The sequence below is a fragment of the Martes martes genome (assembly GCF_963455335.1).
Source record: "Martes martes genome assembly, chromosome: 5".
NCBI lineage: Eukaryota > Metazoa > Chordata > Mammalia > Carnivora > Mustelidae > Martes > Martes martes.
This window is the reverse complement of record NC_137892.1, coordinates 99636812-99662072: the sequence shown is the minus strand read 5'-3', so window position 1 is coordinate 99662072 and position 25261 is coordinate 99636812. Positions and strand designations below refer to the sequence as shown.

At 35.1% G+C, this 25261-nt stretch overlaps 1 protein-coding gene across 2 annotated transcripts in view; it reads left to right on the top strand.

Moving 5' to 3' along the window:
• SLC12A2 (solute carrier family 12 member 2) overlaps positions 1-25261 on the top strand; it is a gene marked incomplete at its 5' end in the record, with an annotated part of 107687 nt that overhangs the window by 22966 nt on the left and 59460 nt on the right. For both annotated transcript variants that reach the window (XM_080803682.1, XM_080803681.1), the window contains 4 exons: positions 5289-5408; positions 6707-6782; positions 7087-7182; positions 25014-25153. In XM_080803682.1, the coding sequence (XP_080659808.1) occupies positions 5289-5408; positions 6707-6782; positions 7087-7182; positions 25014-25153 (432 nt within the window). The remainder of the gene's footprint in view (positions 1-5288; positions 5409-6706; positions 6783-7086; positions 7183-25013; positions 25154-25261) is intronic.

The following is a 25261-nucleotide window of genomic DNA, read 5'->3' as shown; positions in this document are numbered from 1 at the left end:
CGTAAGTCCAGTGGAACAGAGACTGAAAGATGTACATTAAATTTGTCAGCAGAGAAGTCTTGGGATGTCTTAAAACTATTTTGGTGTTGTGGTGGGGTGAAACCAGGTTTGCAGTCATTAACGTCCTATAATAGTTGAGCAAATTTGGTTGAGCATTTGTTGATGGTAATGATGTTTTTGTGTGGGGAAGTCATTGTGCAGTAGAAAGTTAACCATGGTTAAAGGAGAAAGAATGATGGAGTTGAGGTGGAAATTTGAATATACAGAGGAGAGAAGAGATTACCCATACTGCAAAAACTTTTTTTCTTTACTCTCTGCAAAGAAATAATGGCTGTGGAGACCAGAGTTCCTTTTTATTTCTGTATTTTCTTTCTTTCTTTTTGTAAAGATTTCTTAAAAATGTATTTAAGACACAGAGATAAGAGAGATGAATGTGGGAGAGAGCATGAGCAGGCTCCCCGCTGAGCAGGGAGCTTGATGCGGAACTCCATCCCAGGACCCTGAGATCATGATCTGAGCAGAAGGCAGATGATTAACCAAATGAGCCACCCAGGCACCTCCTTATTCTTGTATTTTCTATATCCTCAGAAAAATGTTCAGCTCTTCATGCTTTCTCTCTGTAAGTTTCTCTTTTCATTCTGTTTCATAGCTTCACCCACTTGCTCTTTATCCCTGGCCCCTCTTCTAAGTTCCAGTCATGAATTTTTTAATAGCCTAATAGAACTCTTCAATTGTCTCATGACTCCTCAAATTCAGCATGTCTAACTAAATTAAGGCTGCCGTAATTTATTAGTATATCTCTTTATTTAATTTAGAAATGCCTCCAGTTACTGTGGGCCTAACTCTCTGGGTCTTCCATTGTTTTCTTAGTCTCTTCCTCACTTCCCCATTCTGTTCATACCCCATCCTTAGTCCCTGCTTGGTAGACTCAGAATCACCGTGCTATTTTTGGAAAAAATTTTTCCTCCCAAATAAATCCGAATTAATTTGATTCATTTAGTCCATCTCATTTAATATGGCATTACCAATAAAACTTACTCATGTTGTTATTTCTGACCTTTTATTCATTATATGAAAAACAGGTAAAAACACAAACTGATCATTTTTTGAAACTTGTTAGGTAGATTGAAGATGTTATTTATGCAGCTTTGTGTGAGCATAATTTTAGTTCATAATTGTAAATGTGAAATTTTCCAGATTATAAGATTTTTAAACAATTTTTTTGTATGTAGACAAAATACCACACCGTTTCCCTATTTATCCTGAATGAATGTATTTAAAGGAACACGGTATGTGTGTTATGCTTTGGTTTCCTGTTCTTGCAGGAAGTTAATACAATTTAACCCAATTTTGTTATATATAAATGTGTTGATTGAAATGTAAGTAATAAGTACTTGATTATGTTTTTGAATTGTACTTTAGAGGTTAATAACAAATAGTTTTTTAAATAGAGCTATTGGAACATGGAAAAGAAGATAAACTTTCATTTTATGTGGACTCGTGTTTATTTTAAAATACTGTTTTCATATGTGCTGGAAAATCTTCATTTTTTGAATACAGTTGTTTGTAGTATAGTGGAAACTTACATAATTATCTCTAGATCTTCAACTTTGTGGTGAAATTCTGATAAGCACACTCAGCAAAAATTTTATAATGCCTGCATGCTTTTGCATTGTTAAAAAAGACACACATTGGAGCGCCTGGGTGGCTCAGTGGGTTAAAGCCTCTGCTTTCGGCTCAGGTCATGGTCCCAGGGTCCTGGGATCGAGCCCCGCGTCAGGCTCTATGCTCAGCAGGGAGCCTGCTCCCCTCCCCCTGCCCCATCTCTCTGCCTATTTGTGATCTCTGTCAAATAAATAAATAAAATCTTAAAAAAAAAAAAAACAAAAAGAAGACCCGCATTGATACTTAGCCTTAGAAAAGATAGCCTATGATATATACGCATCTTTAATAGAGATGGGAAGGAAGAGATCTTTTCATGCATATTATAGACATTATATTTTCTTATAATATTTGGAAGATTATATAATATTTTGAACTTTTAAAAAAAGATTTATTTATTTGAGAGTGAGAGCAAGCATGAGCAGGAGAGAGGCTGAGAGAGAGAGAGAAGCAGACTCCCCACTGAGCAGTGAGCCTGATGCAGGGCTCCATCTCAGGACCTTGGGATCATGACCTGAGCCCAAGGCAGAGGCTTAACCAACTTGAGACACCCAGGCACCCCAAGATTATATAATATTTTAAAGTCTCCATTTACAAATTAAATGCAGAATGCTGCGTATCCTACAGAGGAAACCAAGGAACTTCTCCATACTTTAAAGGTAATTGAATGAACAGGCAAAAATTTTTATTCTGGCTTTATTTTAATAATTGAACTATTGAGTCATCAATGCCTATGAGGAGTCTTTTTTTTTTTTTCACCCTTCCATTTGGGATCATCATTGATGTTCTACCATATAGGGCACCTGCAACAGTGGAAGTAAAGCCAAAGTGGAATGATCTGTGATTGAACCACACAGTTCCCTGGTCACATATTTTCCCCTACATAAACATATTTCTGACAATGCGGTTACTGATTTCCATGTTTATATCAGATGCTAAGTGAGGAAGAGGTATAACAGAATACACAGATAAATTGACCCTGAAATGAGGAGTCACACTCTGATACAAAAGAAGAAAAAAGATGACCAGGAGTAGTCATTTCAAAAATGAGACCCGGCAATTCTATAGCTAAGGGTATTTTTCCATGGTAAATGAAAATATGTCCACACAGAAACTTGTGCACCGGTATTCATAGGAGCCTATTTCATTGTGACCAGAATGTAGAATAGATTCACATGTTCATCAGTTGGTGCATGGTTAAACAAATGTGTATTCTTACAATGGGTTGTTATTTGGCAATAAAAAGGAGTGAAGTATTGAAACACATTGTAGCTTGGATGAATCTTGAAAATGTTAGGCTAGGTGCAAGAAGCCATGTACACTTTATATGAGTCCATTCTGTGTATATGGCATGCCAGAGTAGCAAATCCATGGAGACAGAAAGTTGATAAATGATTGCCAGGAGCAGGAGAAGAGGGGAAATGGGAGTGACCAGTGATGGACTTGGAGTTTCTTTTTGAGAAGATGAAAATGTTCTAAAATTGGTTGTGATAATTATACAGCTTGATGAATATACTAAAAATCATTGACTTGTGCACATTATTTGGGTGAGTTATGTGATTATATGAATTAAATCTCAATAAATCTGTTAAAGCGTAGCAGGGTGGGATCATTGGGGTAAAGTATAGCAGATAATTTTTGTTATTGGGAGTGGTTAGTTCTATATACCATAAGCTTGGGGTATTACATGATTACAATGATTACAGTACAGTAATCATTGATACAGTAGAAAATAGGAAACTGTGTTATCAAGGAAATTACTATAATTTGTGTCCCTTACAATCTGTTTTTAAAAATCTGTCAATTCTCACAGGAGTGGTTAATGTTAACATTCATCTTTAAGTTCTTAATGATCCTAGAATGACTTGTTTTCCAGGTGTTTCACATAGTTGAAGTTACTGCTGCGTCTTTCTTTTCTTTTTTTTAAGATTTTATTTATTTATTTGACAGATCACAAGTAGGCAGAGAGGCAGGCAGAGAGAGAGGGGAAGCAGGCTCCCTCCTGAGCAGAGAGCCTGATGCGGGGCTCAATCCCAGGACCCTGAGATCATGAACTGAGCTGAAGGCAGAGGCTTTAACCCACTGAGCCACCCAGGCGCCCCACTGCTGCATCTTTCAATGCAAACATGAGGATTAGCTGAAAATTTGATTTTTTTCTTGTCATTAAAAAAGCCTAGATGAATCAGTTTTCAAAAAATACACTAAAAGAAATTATTGCATCTAATTTGCAGCATTTCTTCTATGCCGTAAAAATCTAAGAATTAGCAGTCGTTTAGCTGTATAAATATGGAATCTAAGCTGATACAGGTTGCTACATATAGCGTTAATACTTTAAATGGAATTAAATATGTTTACTTGGCTTACAGATACTGGTCAAGGGAAAAGGGGAAGTTTGGATTATGATACAGATTTTTGTCTCCAGTAACACAGAACTTGATATACCTCCTTTCTAATAAAAAAAAAAATTTGTATTAGGGCACCTGGGTGGCTCAGTTGTTAAAGATCTGCCTTCGGCTCCAGTCATGATCCCAGGGTCCTGGGATTGAGCCCCCTATCGGGCTCCTTGCTTGGTAGGAAGACTGCTTCTCCCTCTCCCACTCACACTGCTTCTGTTCCCTCTCTGACTGTGTCCCTCTCTATCAAATAAATAAAATCTTTTTAAAAAATTTATATTGGGAATTCACTAGAGGGTATGCACCACTGGAAATGGTTTTTAAAAAGTATGGTAGGAAATCTCCATGGTAATTTTCAGGCTTAAATAATAATTGATTTAGTTGGCTTTTCTATTTAAAGAATGATGTTGGAAACACAGCTGTATTTTGTTCCCTGCTCTTGACATATGGGTAAGAAAGAACTGTGGTGATAGTATCAGGGACATAATTCTAGATATAAAACATTTTCTCTGCCCCAGTACCTCCCTTCACCTCTTGTGACCTGTTTAACACAGTGTAACTGGTTCTTGAGTGTATTGAGTATGAGAGAACCAGGGGGAGTGAGAGGGGAAGGAGAATGGAGAGAGCGAAAAACTAAAAATACAATGAGACATGAAGCATTAACACCAGTTTATGTCTGAATCTAAGAAAAATTATGAGGAGAAAAATGAAGAGTACTGAGTGACTGAGTGAATGCAGATACAAAATGAGTAAAGGCAGGAGTTAGGAATGAATCTTGGGATCATGGGAATCCTGCTGTAATGGACAACAGAGGGAGAACTGTTAATTGGTGATGGAGTTTTAAATTGTTAATGTTGAAATTACATTTCTGGGAGGGATGCCAACCAGATACTATAAAGTTGTGGCTGAAGAGACAGATTTGAACTGACTTCTAGTTAAGCCTGTACTTACTTATTTGTTCTCTAGATACCACCACAGCGTAATTAAAATTTGAAATTATTGAAATGGGTTTGCTGTCATGATAAGATTTATATTTTTTCAACACCAGTAATTAAGGTTTTCTTTCACTTAATTATTTATTTATTTTTTAAGTGAAGTATACAGACATCCTTGATTCTTGGAAGTCTGGTATTCTCATAAATATGATTATATATATTTAGTGATATTTGTCTTCATCAGGTGATTTTAAACTTCAGATAATTAGGCATAATTCACATTTCCTTTTCTAACCAGGAACCTTTTGAGGATGGCTTTGCCAATGGGGAAGAAAGTACTCCAACCAGAGATGCTGTGGTCACGTACACTGCGGAAAGTAAAGGAGTTGTGAAGTTTGGCTGGATCAAGGGTGTATTAGTATGTACCTATAGATTGAATTTTAGAGCATTTCTGTTTAGCATAAAATCTTTCTGATGTTCTCATCATTTCTTAAGAGAGCTCTTTCTCTTTATGTGAATGTTATGGAAAACCAAATTAATAATATGTACTCCTTTTCTTCTGGATATTAAATTCAGTAAAGGAAACAGAATATATGTATTAACAGAATCATATTATACTTGATTTCCTCCAAATTTTATCTTATTACCTCTTGTAAATCTCACATATTGTCATTTTTCAGAAATAAAATATGAAACTATTAAATTGATGGGAGCATCAGAATTAAGAAAGCTGAGCAGGCAGTAAAGCTAAATATTCCTCATTATTTTTTGAAGAGAAATGTATGAAAATTAACATGGAACAGAATGAAAGAGAAATCATTTTCTTAAGTGTCGAGGTTACTTCATTGGATAGGTTCAGATGATTAAGTTCCAGATGTACTTCTGTTTTTCTGTGTTGGAATAGGCACTAAGGAACTGACTGGAGGAGAGTGGTAGACTAACTGACCTCCCATTGGGACGTTGAGAGCACTTAATTTGAGTCATGTTGACATTTAGGGGAGAAGCAAAGGGAAAATCCCAGTTCCAGTAGTAATTTCATTGCTTAATCAATAGAATAAATGTGAAGCTTCAGGTAATATTGTTTACCTGTTCTTAGATTTTAGTATTTTAGATGACTGTGTTCTATGTATAAGCATAATATGCAAAAGTAAAAATAAATTGGGGAAACTCTCTCGAATAGTTCAGAGTTTTAAAAGATGGGTGAGGAGTGCCTGGCTGGCTCAGTCAAAGGAGTACACAACTCTTGATCTCGGGGTCTGAGCCCCACCCTGGGTGTAGAGATTACTTAAATGAATAAACTAAAAAAAAAAGGTGTGTGAACAATTAGCATTTTGTTTTGATGTATTTTATAATACTTAAATCTTCTGAAGAAATGAAATAAGGATGTTATTAAAAAATAAGCAAAAAGTAAACTTAGTTGCATGGATAAATAGGAATAGGAACTATTTCTTTAGGGTTGAAGTGGTAAAATATTTCTTACACCTTGTTTAGTACCTTTGTTATTTCAGATCATTGTTATATTACACTTAAATTATCTCACATTTTAGCTCTCATTAAGTTCTTTTTAAAAAGTATTACAAAGAGAAGGATAAATTTTAAATGACTTTCTATAGTTTTAAATGGATGTTGTCCTCCTTTTGGCTAGTTTTGCATTTACTGATGTATTATTTTTGATCACTTGCCTTCATCTGGAACTTGTCCTCTTTTCTTACCTAGGTACGTTGTATGTTAAACATTTGGGGTGTTATGCTCTTCATTAGATTGTCATGGATTGTGGGTCAAGCTGGAATAGGTAAGCAAAGTTACATACTACTTGATTCATTTGAGAATGAAAAAGCAAAGTAACCATGTGCTCGTCTAGGCTGTGAACCTCATAAAATTCAAACAATTGGCATTATTCTAAACTATTTTCTTGGTTGTGTCAGAGTATTGTCTTAATGTTACTTTAAAAAATTTTTTTGAGTACATTTTTCTAAAATGGGATAGAAATAAGGTAGTTGTTAAATATAATGTAAACCTTGTATACTAACCAGTTCTAGATAAGGCAGGTTGAAATAAATATAAATATTCTCAGTCTCTTTTCTTTTGCCCTAAAGGTCTGTCAGTTGTTGTAATTATAATGGCCACTGTTGTGACAACTATCACGGGATTGTCTACTTCAGCAATAGCTACTAATGGATTTGTACGTGGAGGTAAATTCAGTCTTTTCACATCATTGTCACCAGATTACTGTTACTCAGTAAACTGAGGTTTAAATTTTTAAATTATGTTTATCTTAGAAACAGCATAGGTCTATATAGGTGAGAAACTTTCTACTAAGCACTTTCAAACTAGCATATTAGAATATAAAATTTAATTTTGGCCCATACACGAACATATATGCTTGAAATTACTTAGGATGTTCATTGTATTTGGTAGCAAGAATGGGGAATCTGACCCGGTTTCTTCTCTGTTGGGCTGTCTCTTACCTCCTTCCTGGTTCTAGCTCTTATATCAGGAGCTTGCATCCTGTATTTGGTTGGTTATACAGGTGTAACCTCATTCCTCCCCCTTTAGGGAAACTTAGAGTTCTTTTCCCATGATCTGACAACTTGTGTAAGTTAAACCTGGGACCCTGAATCCATACTATCAACTCTAGCTCTCTTCTTTGGGTCTCTGAGACCTCTTTCATTGGAATCCACAAGATCTGCTTTGTGAGATTTTACCTTCCCAGGGAAAGCACCCAGGAGACCAGAAGAATGGCCTTGGGATGCCTGTGAACAAGAAGAAAAAAATTGCATTTTCCAAATCAAAACTCATTATTTAGATGGAATGAGGATATTCTTGGAGAAAGGAAAGAAAATGGACTTCACCAGCTCCTATACAGTTGTCGTAGCAATCAACCGAGAAGAGAATCTGCTTGTAACATCTGCCTCACCTGTTTTACAGATCCATATTTGATATTAGACATACACAATTTCTGCCTTGTCTGCACCAGGTATTTAGAGAGGGAACCAGATTGAGCCTTTCATTTGTCTTCATTGTCTTCATATTTCTTATATACTGCTAGATCCAGATCACTATGGCCCTGGGGGAAGCTGGTAGCAATATGACTGTGCTGAGCATGCATGACTCTTGGCTCAACTTCTATGTGTACACGAGTCTAGATGAGCTATATGGGGGTGTAAGATGTGGATATGTCCAAAGAGTTACTCAGACAACACTGAGAGATTCTTTTTGGCTTCTTATGTACTGTACCCCATGCTTCATTTATTTCTGCTACTGCTGGGGAATGGTAGTGAAAGAAGTGGATGTGGTGGACTAGCAAATTATCGAAGTATTTCTCCTTATCCTCAAGCTTTCCAATCAAGGTCGTAAGCCTCAGTAGGAGTATGGGGTATGAAGCCACTGGCAGCATGAACCCTACAGATTATTCTCCATGTGAACTCAAACTTAGGGGAAACATAGTTTTTCCTGCATTGTAACTAAAAAGCCACTTCATCTTTCAGAATTACCATTTTCTGTATGTATTCATAAATACATCTAGCTCAGAGAATTTGAGCACATACTTTGAAACTTTGTTTGAAGGAGTTCATTTTTCACTTGTCAATTGGTGACTTTGGAAACCTGGCTGATTCTTTACTGAATACAGGCAAGTTGTATCATCATCTGCAGTGAAAGCCTTTTGGAGATTTTTTTCAATGACTATAAGCCCCTTCTTTCATCCCTTTATCTGCTTCATGAAACTTGGACAGTCCTAATGAGATTTTTGGTTTCATGACAAAACGGTATTTTCCCCATATGATAAAGTTGATAGAGGTCTAAATATGGCAAGAATATATTACCCTGTAGTGATGATTTAAATTGAAAGTATTGGTGTGACTTTATCATTTTATCCCAAAAGTATGTGTTGCTTGGTTCTATATGCAAAAATTGCATATAACAAATGACCAGCCCAGTAGCAGTGAGCCCCCCTAGTGCCCACGTGGTGTATTTTCATTCAGAGGAATACCGGAGGACCTTCGAGAAATGATTGGTTCCAAATCTGGGCAGGAAACTTACTTTAAGAGCCTAGACACTTTTTCACGTTGGAAAATAAAGGACATGTAACAGAGGCTACTAGTTTCAGGTCAGAAGGACCCAGGAGCCAATTTGAAGAAGCTAATGCTGACTAAAGTTTGGATAGTTTGAACAGCAGTACTACTACTAATAATAACTAGTTTAAATGAAGACCTAATGTATGATAAAATTCTTAAGTTCATAGCACAAAATTTTGTTTTTTACCTTTGAAGAATGCTATGAATGAAAATTGATAAATATGAAAAAACTCATGTTGAATCAAGTTTTCCTGAATGAAAATTTCCTTACCTAAAATCAGTGTAATAAAGAAACTGATGAGTTTTTGTTTTTTTTTAAGATTTTATTTATTTATTTGATAGAGAGAGAAAGAGAGGGAATACAAGCAGGGGGAGTGGGAAAGGGAGAAGCAGGCTTCCAGCTGAGCAGAGAGCCCCATGTGGGGCTCCATCCCAGGACTCTGGGATCATGACTTGAGCCGAAGGCAGACGCTAAACTAGGGAGCCACCCAGGTGCCTGATGGGGTTTTTTTTTCCTTTGGTAATTATTCTATGTAGCAAGAAAAGGAAAGAGAATCAAAATCTTTCAACTTTGTAAGCTCTTTACTCAGTAAAAGCATGTGAAATATTATTTCTTGAGGAACTAAATCTGAATTATACCATGCCTGTAGCTCCAGGAAGCATTTCAGAAAATATACAGAAGAGAGAGCAACGTATTAAGTGACACTATAGCATGATGACAATAAATTCCAGACTAGGAATCTCTCTGGAACAAGGAATTTTTTTTTTTTTTTAAAGTTTTCTCTACATACTGTGTGACACTCAAACCCACAACCCTGAGATCCAGAGTTGCCCGCTTCACCAACCAAGCTAGCCAGGCACCCCAGGAATCCTTGTTTGACAAAATTTTCCAAGGAGAAAGAAAGAGTGGAAGTTATGGTTTAAAACAAACTGTAAGAGATGCACTTTTTAGGTGTGGGTTTTTTGCCATTTGTAACAGAAAACTGCTTTGTCTTTTAGTAGGGTGGGCCCAAGAGTGCCAGGTTTGGATCTCCTCTAGTCCAATTACTGAGGACTTGATTTTTTACTTCTCTTAAAATGGCTATACAGGGGGGGGCACCTGGGTGGCTCAGTGGGTTAATAAGCCTCTGCCTTCGGCTCAGGTCATGATCTCAGGGTCCTGGGATCGAGCCCCACATCAGGCTCTCTGCCCAGCAGGGAGCCTGCTTCCTCCTCTCTCTCTCTCTGCTGGCCTCTCTGCCAACTTGTGATCTCTGTCTGTCAGATGAATAAATAAAATCTTAAAAAAAAAAAAGAAAAATGGCTACACAGGGAAGAGAGGACTAGAGCTAGAAATATCCACAGGTCAGGGTGCCAAAGGCTTAGACTGGAGAAGTGGAGGGATACCATGGAAATTGTGATGTCTGGTGATCCATCTGAATTATCCATGAACTGGAGGTTGATTATTAAGGGAATTAATAAGGAAATAATTTATCTAAAGGTTTTGGTTGCTCTGTATAGTAATTTCAATTCGGAGAGCTTCTTTTGAACTTGCCTCATTATCTTGTTAATATAACGAACTATTTTGAGGTAACATTCAACAGTTTATCTTGATTCTTAACTCAATCATAAAATTTATTTGTATTTTATTAATATTGAATAATATTTATTCTCAGTTTATAGGGTATGTTTCTATCTCTTTGGAAGTATGTGAAATACATACTCTTCCTAGGACTATGTGCTTTTTGCCTTTGGAGAAATTTAATTTTACTGACAAGTTACCTTAACATTGGCTTTATCAGTTTATTTTAGAGATTAAAAAGATAATATTAGAAAAGTACAGCTGTTTTTTATTATATGAAGTAACTGCCAATTTGTAAACAAATATAGTTATGTACAAGTATGAAATCTAGGATAAAAATTATATGGTAACATTCAAGGTTTCTTTAAAAAAAAAAGTCAAAACTTAGAAAATAAAAGATGCATAGTTTCAGTCTTGATTAGTTTTTAGTGAAGGTTCTTAGGTGCTAAAAGCTACTAGCAGGTTAGAGAATCATGCCCTCTGTACTTTGCCTGCGCAGAATAAGAATAGCAGTGCCAAGTAACTTTGGCAGATACCTCTCACCTTCATCTTTGTCATAATCCCTGGCCTGACAGCATAGGTTCTACAGATGACTGTGGCCTGCTGGGAGCCCAGAGCTCTTTACTATTGTGCTCATCTTATCAGGTGTTTCTGAGGCCTGGGTTTTACAGAATTTGCTTGGGCCATGTGCAGCAGGTTCTCCAAGAGAGTGCTGGCCAGCAGTCATGTTCACATAAGATCTGTATTTTCTAGATGCCTCAGACAGGAGTTCTTCCATCCTCAAACAATCTGTGAATACGGTCTCATTTGTGAAATAGGAAATGCTAGTTTTTGAATGGTGTTGCATTGTATGTGTTGAACATTAAGTTGAAAGTTCAGTATACTTTGAAACAAAAATCCAGGTTACATCAAATTCAAACAGGTAGTTCTGAAAATGTAAAATTAATATAAACCTGTCTATTCCATGACTAAGGTGAAATTTTATATTACTTGTATATCAGTCATTCAGCAGATAATTATTGAGCTCTCTGTGATGGGCAGCAGGTTTGTAACAATGAAAGTCAGGGAAGATCCTATTTTCTTGGAGCTGTGTTCAGATAATAGTGCAATTATTTTTTGAAACCTAACTGCTAGACCTGATACATGAAACATACTGCTATGCATGACAGTGTAGTCTTGACATACATTATCTATTAGATTCAATGCAACATTGTTGTTAGTCATATGTATAATTTGTATGGATGAAGAGAGAAGAAATGAAACAATTATACTCATTTTTTCAACAAATTTAAATCTTATTCAGATTTTACTGGCCAATCTTATTTTAAGTGTCTGCATTATGTCAGAATTGTCTTTGTATATTCTGTCTTTTTCCTTTCTCTGAAAAAATTGAAGATCTCTTCCTTCTCTTTATAGGTGAAAGTAACATGGGAAGTAATACTAACGTTTTTTGAATGGATTGTGACAGAAAGTGCTTTCTATATTGATAAAATCAGATTATCATTGATTGTTAAGTTTTTTGTTTAGTCCATTATAAACTATTCATTCCTGTCATCACCAAGCAAGGACTTGTAACTTAGAATTAAGCTCCATAGTTCTTTTCTTTTACTGAGAATTTCTTTCAAATTATAGCTTTCCAGATCAGTGAAATGTTTGAAGAAGCTGTAACGAGCAGTTCTCTAGCAGTTGTATTTTGAGATTTTATTAGACTTAAGCACAACATTGTTTTCAGTTTAGTAAAACACTACTTATAAACCACAAATAGTTTGAATGTGAATCTGGCAAACTGTTATAAATCATTTTTGACTTGGGTTTTCTCTTTGACTCATTTGATGGCATTTCAATTTTGCGAGTCTTTGATGATTAAAAATACTTCAATTTGGTTCTGAAATTTTCTGCTGCAGAATTAGGGCAGTATGTCCTGACTCTTCAAATTTAACTTATTTGTGTGATCAGTCATAATGATAATATAGCCCCCAGTCCTAGTCTGAAGGTTTAATGTTGGTTAACACATTTTCTCTACTTGCCTTAATAATGGCAACAGAACAGAGGAAATTTGTGCAGTGTTAAGATGCAAACAGATCATTGTATATGGGTAGACCAGGGTATTAAAATATATTTCCTGGAACAATAATCAACATGGATATTGGATCTATTTGGATCTCTCAGAACTCTGTTGTATTCTCAAAATGGTTCCTTGGAATTTTACACAAGGTGGCTTTGGATAAGTTGTTTAGTAAGTTTATAGAAGTAGGTGGTTTAGTGCTGTAAGAATTCTGGTATATTTTCTAATCATACTAGATGAACTCTGAGCAACAATTGTTAGTTTACTTTATCATTGATAACTTTATTATGTTTTTGTTACCTTCACCTTTTGAGGTTTTTTTTCCTCAATAACCTTTATTTTACGCAATTTCCACAGATACTGCAAAATACACAGATGTTTCATATTATGTACACTGATCATTTCTCCATGGGAGATAAAGGATGTCTGTCGCAAACTTCTCATTTTCCCATTTCTTGGGTAACAACTTTTTGAAGCCTTTCATTAGTTAGAAATTTTGTGTGTAGTTGACCCACAATGTTACCATTAGTTTCAGATCTACAACTTAATGATTTAACAAGTTGATACATTAGGCTGTGTTCACAAGTGTAGCTACCATCTGTCCCATTACATGGCTATTACAATATCATTGACTATGGACTATATGACCTGGAAGCCTGTATCTCCTTCTCCCCTTTACCCACTTTGCCCACCTTCTTGCTCTCCTCCCTTTTGGCAATCATCAGCTTGTTCCCTGTATTTATAGGTCTGATTCTGCTTTTTGTTTGTCTATTCACTTGTTTGTTTTTTTTAAATTCCACTTATGGAATCATAAAGTTTTGTCTTTCTCATTGTGACTTATTTCACTCAGCATAATCTTGCCTAGGTCCATCCATGTCGTCTCAAGTGACACAGTCTGATTCTTTTTATGGCTGTGTAATATTCACACACACACACACACACACACATCTCTCTCTCTCTCTCTCTCTCTCTCTCTCTCTCTCTCTCTCTCTCACACACACACCCCTTCCTTACCCATTTGTCTACTGATGGACACTTATGTTCCTTCCATATCAATTCAGTGTAATCCCTATCAAAATTCCAAGGGCATTTTTTACAGAAATAGGAAAAATTATCATGAACCATAAAGACCCTGAATAGTGAAACAGTCTTGAGAAAGAACAAAGCATCACACTTCCCGATTCCGAACTATATTTTAAACCTATAGTAATCAAAATAGTATGGTAATGGCATTAAAAGATAAATAGATCTGTGGAATAGAATCAAGAACCCAGAAATAAACTTACATGTGTACACTCATCTAATGTTTGATGAGGGAGCTAAGAATACTCAATGTGAAAAGGATAGTCTCTTAAATGGTATTGGGAAAGCTGGATATTCACATGCAAAAGAAATTGGACCTCTTATACCACTCATAAAATTAACTCAAAATAGATTTTGACCTAGAACCAGGAAATTAAGACCTAGAACCAGGAAATTCCTAGAACAAAGCATAGGGGGAAAGCCCTGTGACATTGGTCTTGCTAGTGAATTTTTTGGATATGACACCAAAAGCACAAGAACAAAAACAAAAATCAACAAATGGGACTTTATCAACTTACAGTCTTCTGCACTGCACAAGAAACAATCAACAAAATGAAAAGACAACCTACAGAATGAAAGAAAACAGTTGCAAATCATATTATCTGTTAAGGGGCTAATATCCAAAATAGAGAAGGAACTTCTATACCTCAATAGCAACAAACCAAATAATCTGATTTAAAAGACAAAGGACCTGAATGGACATGTCTCCAAAGAAGACAACAAGTTCATGAAAGGGTGCTCAACATTACTAATCATCATGGAAATGCAAATCAAAACCACAATGAGTTAATACCTTGTACCTATTAGAATAGTTATTGTCAAAAAGACAAGAGATGGGGGCGCCTGTGTGCCTCAGTCCTTAAGCGTCTGCCTTTGGCTCAGGTCATGATCCCAGGGTCCTGGGATGGAGCCCCGCGTGGGGCTCCCTGCTCAGCGGGGAGTCTGCTTCTCCCTCTCCCATTCCCCCTGCTTGTGCTCCCTCTCTCGCTGTGTCTCTCTCTGTCAAATAAATAAATCTTTAAGAAAAAGAAAAGATGATAAGTCGTGGTGGGGATGTGGAGAAAAGAGAATACTTGTGCACTGTTTGGAATGAAAATTGGTTCAGCCACTGTAGAAAACAGTATGGAGGTTCCTCAAAAAAACAGAACTACCATATGATCGTACAGTCCTACTTCCTTGTTATTTATTAAGAGGAAATGAAATTTCTATTTGTTATAGATGTTGGCACCCCCTTGAGCAGCATTACTCAAAGTGGCTAAGACATTAAAATAACCTAAGCATTCATTGAAAGGTGAATAAATAAATAAATAAAATCTTTTTAAAAAAAGGGGGGGCGCCTGGGTGGCTCAGTGGGTTAAAGCCTCTGCCTTCGGCTCCGGTCATGATCCCGGGGTGCTGGGATCGAGCCCCGCGTCGGGCTCTCTGCTCGGCGGGGAGCCTGCTTGCCTTCCTCTCTCTCTGCCTGCCTCTCTGCCTACTTGTGATCTCTGTCTGTCAAATAAATAAGTAAAATGTTTAAAAAAAAAAAAGTGAATAAAATCACACACACACACACACACACACACCCCACACACACTCACACACACACACAAAATAGAATATTATCTAGCCATAAAAATAAAAGGAGATACTGCCATTTGCAACAACATAGATGAAACTTGAGGGCATTATGCTAGGTGAAATAAGCTAGAGAAAGGCAAATACTCAAATACTGTATAATCTCACTTCTATGTAGAATCTCAAAAAGCCAAACTACTAGAAACAGAGTGTAAAAAAGTGATTACAAGGGGTTGAAATGAAGAGATGTTGGTCAGACTTCCAGTTATAAGAAGTTGTGGGGATCTAACATATAGGATGCAGACTATTATTAGTATTATATACTTGAAACTTTCTGAGAGTAGATCTTAAATGTTCTTACCATAAAACACTAACAAAAATGGAAATTCTCTTTGGTGAAGAATATATTAACCTTAATTTGGTAAACATTTTGCAACATGTACGTGTGTCAAAACCTCACAGGATATATCTTACACAATCATATCTCAGTTATATCTCAGTAAAGCTGGGAAAAAATTAATTGACCCTGCATGTATAAGTCTATTTCTGGACTTTCTGGTGGTACATTATCTGAAGATCTGTCCTTAATTTAATAACATACTATCTTGGTACTGTGGCTTTATAGTATTTCTTGAAGCTGGATAGTATGGCTCCTTCAACTTTGTTCTTCTTCAAAATTGTCTTGGCTGTTCTAGTTCTCTTGCCATTCCATATAACTTTTAGAATTACCTTGTCAGTTTCTGCAAACTGTCTTGCTGGAATTTAGTTTGAACTTCTGTTGAATATAGAGGTCAGTTTGGGGAGAATTAACATCTTAACTCTCAGGGCTTCCATTTCATAAATATCATTTATCTTTCTTTAGTTCTTCAGTTGTGAGTATACAGATCTTGCAGATATTTTTTAGACTTATACTTAAAGTATTAACTGGGTTTTGGTGCTATTGTAAAGTTACTATTTAAAATTCTAATTTCTTACTGTTTGTTGCTGTTAAATGGAAATATGGATTTCTGTATATTTACCTTATAATATTTTCATAATAGGGCTGTCCAGAGAAACAGAACCAGTATGATGTGTATGTATGTATAAGGAAAAATTTATTTGAAGAAGTTCATTTACATGATAATGGAATGGAGGCTGGGAAGTCCAAAATCTGCAGGGCAGGTCAGCAGTCTGGAGATCCAGAGGACAGGTGATACTGCAGTTCAAATCCAAAGGTTGTCTACTGCAGAACTACCTCCCTCTTACCTCTTGCTAGGGAGAGGTTTGTTTTTGTTCTGTTTAGGCCTTCAGCTGATTGGATGAGGTCCACCCACATTACAGTGGGTAATCTGCTTTACTCTTAGTCCATCAGTTCATTGTAAATGTCATCTAAAAACACCCTTATGGAAACCACATATCTGAGCACTAGGACCAAGCAAGTGGACACATAAAATTATCCCCTCACAGTGTCACATTGCTAAATTAACTTTTATTTTTTTATTTTATTTATTTTTAAAGATTTTTAAAATTTATTTTCAAGAGAGGACGAGCAGAAGGGAGAAGCAGAGGGAGAAGCAGACTTCCCTCTGAGCAGGGAGCCCAAGGAGGGGCTCAATCCCAGGACCCCAGAATCATGACCTGAGCTAAAGGCAGATGCTTAACCCAGGTGCCAGCCAGGTGCCCCAAATTAACTTACTTTGACTGGAGTCTATTACCCTTCAAATTTTATCTTATTTTATATGTGTTTTTCTACCTCATAGTTGTATTAGTTTGTATTTTAAATTGAATTACTTTCAAGTTACTCTTCGACGGAAGTTCATTTTGGTAGAAAAACGTGTCAAAATTTGATTCTGTTCAGACTTCCTTACCCCATACCTGCAGCACTGAGGATGTGCTGGATCACATGTTGACTGTGATTTTTCAACAGTATATTGGACAGTTAAGGTTTCTTGTGCAGTTTTTATCAAGGGTGAGCAAGAGTTACAAGAAAAGAAGGTGAAATAGTTCAAAGGAAGTTAACTTGGACAGGTTTGTTGGTGTTTCTAAAGATTAAAAAATTTTTCACATTAATATACAATATTTAGTCCATGTTAGCAGATAAGAAGAGCAAGTACTAAATTGAACCACATGTAGTTTTTTTTTTTCCTTAGACTTTTATTGAGATATAATCAGAATATGGCACTGAACAAGTTTAAGGTGTTACAGCATAATGGCTGGACTTACTGTGAATAAGTTGCCATAGTAAGTTTAGTTAATATCCATCATCTCATATAGATATAAGGGAAAACAAAGAAAAACATGTTATTTACCTTGTGATGAGAACCTCTAAGAGCCCCGTGTGGTTTAAGAAATGTCTTTTTTGTGGCATAATTGTTAGTCAGACATCCAGAGTGCATGTTCAAAAGATAGTAAGTACTCCTCCTTCCTTCCTGCCTAGTTGTGTGGGGGTTTTTGTCTTTGTGTATTTTATTTTGAAGGTGCCATTTGAGTTCATTTCATTTGTTCTGAATGTTCATAATAGCTGTATATGGTAATCCCATTTTCTACAAAGATTGATTGATAAATGTACTCCTAATCAAAAGTAAAACTGACCATGCACATTCACATTGGTTAACTCTGGGTTTTTCATTTTTATGGTTCTTAGAAGAAGAAACTAAGGAAATCATTGATTAATGCTTTATAACAAAAATTGGCAAGACAGAGCTCTTGGAAAGAATTTTCTAATCCACTGACTCCTGTTTGAAAAAAGAAACAGGATAAAGTCGATTTTTTTTTTTTTTAACAAAATGTTGTCTACTTTGCAAAAACCTTTGTTACCCTTATACACCACTCATGGAATTCTGTATGTTAGTAACAGCCAAGGATAAAGATTTTTAGTATTTTGCACAAATTTAAAATAGAGTTATAATAGGGCTTTATTTTTCCAAGGAGTTTTAAATCAATTCTTAGAACAATATGAGATAGATGAGGCAGTCATTTTAGTGTTGATTTTACTTGTAGGACTAATCAACACATCACTTTGGTCTTTCCATGGCTTTATCCATCACTGTTGCTTAAAGTCACTACTTACCTTAATCTCTGTATCCTTATGTAAAATGAGGAGGTTGGCCTGATGACCAGTGAATTGCCTTACAGTACTAGGATTCTGTGAGGTTACACCTAAGAACCACCGAAGTGAATGGAGAGGTTTGGTGCTAGGTAGTGATGAAGAATCTGGGTCACAACTCTGTTCATTTGCCTGAACTTGGGTTGGGTTGTTTTTACCAAAAAAATGTAGATAAATTTATGGACTTAGTTGCTTTTTCTTTGTTTTATAGATTTATTTATTTGAGAGAAAGAGAGAATATACATGCAGAGGGTAGGGGCAGAAGGAGAGAGAGAATCTTGAGCAGACACTCTGCTGAACATGGAGCCCACCACAGGGCTCCATCCCATGATCCTGGAATCATGACCTCAGCCAAAATCAAGAGTTGAATGCCTAACCTCCTGAGCCACCTAGGTGCCCTGATTTAATTGCCTTCTAAGAAAAGCTTCAAAAAGAAAAAAAAGCAAAACAAAACAAAAACTTTGATTTAACACGTGGTCTAGCTTAGAAGTAACTTCTGTCTCCTTTCGTTAAAAGCAGTGAGTTGATGAATTTGCTCAAGACGTATTTAATCTTCTCTTGAAGTCTAGCACATGAATTTTTTTTTGCTGTATCATTTTGTACCATTTTTAAATTTTGAAATGGTAGTTGTTGACAATAGATTTATAGTTAATTAGGTCAATATTATTAGAGTAAAATTCACATGTGAAATGCACACATTTTAAGTTTACAGTTCTTTGAGTTTTGGTAAGTTCTAGCTCAATCAAAATACATACTATTTTCATCATACTGGAAGTTTCCTTTATAATCATTCTCTCACCTCTAGCCCAGGATGGAATTGTGTTGTATAGAAGGTACTCTTTTTGTGTCTCACCACAATATAGAGTTTTTGGGATTCATCCATGTTATTCTATATGTTAGTAGTTTGTTGTAGTGTAGCATTACTATATATTACTCTATTTTATGACTGTATACCTATAGTAACAATAAATTATTTAGTACCTATTGCAGGACACTGCGATTATTTTTAGGGTGAGGCTATTATGAATAAGCTGACAGGAACAATCTTATTCAAGTCTTTGCAGTTGTATCTTTTTACATACATTGGGAGATTACCTATGAGTGGATTTGTTGATTTGTGAGGTACCTGTATGTCTCATTTATAAGAAATTGCCAAATGTTTTCCATAGTAGTTGTGCCATTTTATACTACCGTCAGCAATATATGAGACTTCCAGTTTTTCTACATTGTTACCAACACTTGTTATGTATTTTTAATTATACCTACTCTTGTGGATGATTAATTATAGTAAGCATCTTTACATGTGCTTATGACCACTTGTACATCTTCTGATTGTAATATATTCAGATCTTTTGCTGATTTTTAAGTTGTATTATCTTTTATTTAAATTTGTGGGAATTTAAAAAAAATATATTCTGAATACAGTTGATTTGTCTAATGTATGTATTTTTTTCCCCAGTTTTCAACTTTGCCTCATCACTTTTATAATTCTCTTAATCTTTTCTTTCCAAGTGCAGAAGTTTACCATTTTGAAGAAATCCAGATTCTTGAGTTTTCTTTTATGGCTAGGGCTTTTTTGTAGTGACCTGAAATCTTTTGCATATCTCAAGGGTTATGAAGAAATTATTTCTCTTTTTGTCTAGAATCTTTATAGATTTAACTTAGGTTTTTGACTGTCAATAGTTTCAAATTTTTATGTATTAGTGAGACAGAGTGTGTGCTTCTCCTCCCTCCCTCCCTGCATAGGTATCTACTTGGTCTAGCACCATTTATTAAAGTGGCTATCTTCTCTCTTTTGAATTAACTTTGGTGCCATTGTTGAAAAATCAATTGTTTGTGTATTGTCTGGACTGTATGCTTGTTCCTTTGATAAGTTTGTTTCTCCCATTTATGGGAGAATTATGGAAGTAATTTTGCCAGTTACTGTTGATTGCTTACCTTTATAATTTCTAAGTCTTTCAACTTTGTTCTTTTTCAAGATTGTTTTGGCTCTTCTAGGTCCTTTGTATTTCTACCTAAATTTTTGGACTAGGTGTACTAATTTCTGTTTGAAAAAAAAAACAAAAAGCCCCATAAAATCTTAATGGGGTTTGGTATTTCAGTCTTAAAAATATTTTGGGGGAGAATGGTTATGTTAATAATATTGAATCTTGCAGTTTATGAAAATTTGTCTCTCTCCATTTATTTAGATCTTTTGTTTCTTACAGTGGTGTTTTATATTTTCCAGTATAGATGTTTTGCCTATATTTTATTAAATTTATCCTTAAGTTTTTCATGTTCTTTGGTTATAAATGGTATTTGTAATTTTTTTTTCCATGTTTTGTTTCTTATATAGAGAAGTAAAATAGCCTTTAGTATTTTGACACCATTACTCTGTGATCTTGATAAACATAAATAGGTCATCTGTGAATAGATACGGCTTATATTTTTTCTTGCCAATTTTTAGAATTTTTTTCTCTCTTCTTTCTCTCTCTCTTTCATTTGTTGAATTAGTTAGGATTTCCAGTACAGTGGTAAATAGAAGTGATGAGACTAGACATCTTTGCCTTGTGCTCATTCTTAGGTAGAATAAGTTCAACATATCACAAGTAAGAAGATGTTGACTATGGGTTTTTTGAAAATGTCATTTGTCAAATTGAGAAAGTTATCGTTCTAAATTGCTGAGAGTATTTATCATGAGAGGATATTAAATTTTGTTGTGCTTTTCCTACGTCTTCTGACATGGTTATATGATTTTCCTCCCTTACTCTGTTTCTTTCACAAATTAATATGGTTTTTTGAATCTTAACCTAGCATTTGTAGGCTAGCCCCCACTTCTCAAGAGATGTTACACTTTCTGCAACATTTTATTTGCTAACATTTTGTTAAGAATTTCTGAGTCTAAGATCATGAGGAATATTCATCTGAAATCTTCTTTCTTTCTAATAACCTTTGTCAGATTTTGGTATCAGGATGATGCCCATCTGAAAAGGGATGTTGGCTGGCATCTCCTCCTCCTTTGTTTTCTGAAAGAATTTGTGTCAAATTGATCTTTTCGCCTCCTCTTCAGTGAAGTTATCTAGGCCTGTAGTTTTTATAAATTGTGTGTGTGTGGAGGTTTTTATTACAAATTTAATTTCTTAGTTAGCTCTAAGATTTAATCATTTTCCTCTTCTTACCACAGTTTGGACATCCATTTCATCTGAGTTGCATATTCTTTGTAATAAATTGATTATATTACCTTTTAACTTCTTAGTGACTATGGGATTTATAACTGTATATCCCTTTTTTCATTAGTGATTTGGTTTATTTATGTTTTCTTTTCGTTTTTGTCTTGTTCATTGTCTACCAGTTCTATTAATGTTTTTGAAAACAACTTTTGTCTGCTGATTTTCCTTTATTGGTTTCTGTTCTTTATTACTTTGTTTCTCTTTTAGGTTTTATTAACTTTTTTTTTTTTTTTTTAGTTTCTTATTAGATCATTGATTTTATGTCATTTTAATACAAAACATTTGAATAAGTTCCTCTATAATTTCTGCGTTAGGTATATTCCATTAATTTTGTTATGTTCTATTTTCATCATCATTCACTAAAAGTACTTTTTAACTTGCCTGTGGTTTATTTAACTAGTGGTTTACTTTAAAGTATGTTATGTAATTTAAAGATATTAGGGATCTTCCATACATTAATTTAATTCTTTCGTGGTCAGTAACATTCTCTGTATCACTTCAGATCTTTGAAATTTGCTGACACTTATTTTATAACCAATAATACAGTTTTAATCTTAGGCTCTTGGTTGACCTAGTTGGGGTTTTGTTATTAATGTGAAATTTAGGAAGAGCTATAGGGACATACAACCCCAAATCAATATGTGATGAAAATGGAACCCAGTTGTATTACTTGTACTCTGGTATCCGACTCATTTATGTCCTCTGCACTCATCAGTTGGGTGTAGTTTATGGCCATATTACGAAACCCTGTGAAGAATATTTTTTCAACATTAACTTCTGTGTTTGTTTGACAAATAGATTTTTTTAAAAGAAAGTAGTTATTTTTGTCTATTGATGCCTTTTACTCATTCGTAATTCTTCCTTCTCATTGCCATTTTCAGTCATAACAAAAGACTGATATTTGTCATGCATATTGTATGATAAGTACTCAAGCCAGACCTGAGTTTAAGTCCAGTTCTTCCCTTGCTGCTTGTATGACCTTGGTCAATTTACTTAGCCTCTCTAAGCCTTGATTTTCTCATATGTAAAATGGGAATGATAACAGTATTTAGCTAGAATTAAGTAAAATGTAATTTTTAAGAAAATAGAAATTTTATATTCAAGATAAATACCTGCTTTATGCTTATTAGTAAAAATACCAGACCAGTCTCTCTAAGTGGTAGGTCTTTAATACTATCTTTGATTTTGATGAAAACCAAAAAAAAAAAAGGAAAACTGCTTTTAAAACTGGTAGTCTCTAGGAAGCAGTAGTAGAAGTGAAAGAAACAGGGCAGAGAATGTTTGCTTTTCGTCAGGAGTAAAAGTGTAGTGAGATTATCAGATACTCTTATATTCTTTATTATCCATGGACTCTTTATTTTCTTGGAAAAAAAATAAAAATCTTTTAAAAATTAACAAAACTAGGTGTGGGGCTTTAAGGTTTAGATATTTTAAATTGTAGATATTTTAAACTATTTAAAAATAGTACTGAAATGTCAGAATTTGCCTACTTATATTCATAATTCCCAGGACGAATTGCCCTCCCCATTATGTTTTGCCATATTAAATGCACCTTAAGATATCTATTTTTTCTTCTTAGTAATCAAGAGACTTGAAATCAAAACTATAAAGTACATCATGAATTAATTCTTTGTTTTTATAGGTCCTATTGGTGATGTTTCTCAGTCTCATTTTTTTTTAAAGATTTTATTTTTATTTGAGAGAGCAAGCAAGTGAGCACAAGTTGGGGGGGGAGGAGCAAGGGAGAGGGAAGAAGAGGACTCCCCACTTGGCAGGGAGGCAGATGCCAGCCTAGATCCTGGATATCACTTAACCTTTCATGGTGACCTAATTTTCTCATCTGTGAAGTCAGGATAAGATGTAATTCATTGTTGGTACAAGCAGTAAATGAAAGAGTATAAATCAATTTTGTGAACATATATGTTAAATATAGTCTTGACAATTAAAGTATTTTAGGGATTTTTCTTGTGATTAATTATGATGAATTTAATGTCTTAGGCTAAGATCTTTATTTTATGAAAAATTTGTCTTTAAGTCCATTAGAATTTTTTAGTGTTCAGAAATATTTCTGGGAAATTCCTAAGTCATTTCATCAGATTAAAAACCATAAGATCAGTCATTACAAATGATCACATTGCATTTTTTTCTTGAGGATTTCCAAGGTGGTAGAAATTATGGTGAAATAAGTAACTAAGGAAGTTTAGGGTGGATGGATTTATAGTGTATTTTGAGAGAATTGATAGAATTAACTATGAAACATATTACAGGTATTTCCAGAATGAAGTTGGCATGCTTCGTACTTTATTGAACTATAGAATATTTTTGTCGTATTTGTCTTTATTATACTGAGAGAACAGGAGAAATACTCAGGTATTAAATGGCATTTCATCATATGGTCTTTTTTTTTTTTTTTTTTTAGGATTTTATTTATTTGTCAGAGACAGAGAGAGAAAGGAAACACAAGCAGGGGGAGCAGCTGGCAGAAGGAGAAGCAGGCTCCCCTCTGAGCAAGGAGCTTGATATGGGGCTCCATCCCAGGACCCTGGGATCATGACCTGAGCCAAAGGCAGACGCTTGACTGACTGAGCCACAGGCGTCCCTCTTCTTATGGCCTTAAGAATTAAGCAGTACATCAGTATCTAAAAATATGTATATAAGTTTGTGTAACTTCATTATTATTAAAACTAAGTTTGATTATGACCTAGAGGCCAGAAATAAAATAGAATTTTAGAAGAATTCTTAGAGATTTCAACTAAGCATTAGATTGACTCAAAATCATAATACTGATTATTTAAGTTAGAAAAATACGTGTTTCATGATAGTTCATTTAATGTCCTTGTTGACTATTGCATTTAGTCAGGATTTATTAAACTATAAATTATATCTATTTAGGATATCACCTTATGCTTGCTGTTCTTTGCAATTTCTTGGGAAATTTTTTTGAGTCTTAGTGGTCATGTTACCAACAAATTACCATACCAATTTAGGTTATTGCAATCATCTCAACTGTGATTTTACATTAACTAGAACTCTACTTAGAAAACCATTAGGAGATGATATTGGTATCTATAAATATGAGTAGGAGGCTTTTGTCCATTCTAGTCTAAGCTTTAGAAGAGAGAATAGGGATTTAAAAGGCCAGATGATTTTATATTTGATATGGGCAGAATTCTCTGGGTGTTGAGAACTGTTAATGAATGAAGTGGGTTGTAAAGAATTCTTTTGGGATGTTTCTTCCTGAAAATATGCTCACCCACTTGCTTATTAATTTAACAGTCGTGCTTATTGAAGGCATGTGCTTTCTGAACTCTTTTGTGTAATTAAGAGGATTGTTTGACATTTAAATTCCTAACTTGAGTGTTTTTGTTTTTTTTCCCTTTCCTGTAGGAGGAGCGTATTATTTAATATCTAGAAGTCTAGGGCCAGAATTTGGTGGTGCAATTGGACTGATCTTCGCTTTTGCCAATGCTGTTGCAGTTGCTATGTATGTGGTTGGATTTGCAGAAACTGTGGTGGAGTTGCTTAAGGTAATTTCCACTTCTAGACATTGGTTTCCCAAATCGTTATTGAGGGCTATGTGCCACTCCTCGTATTGGATCCTAGGAAACCAATGATGAACACAAAACGTGTCCTTT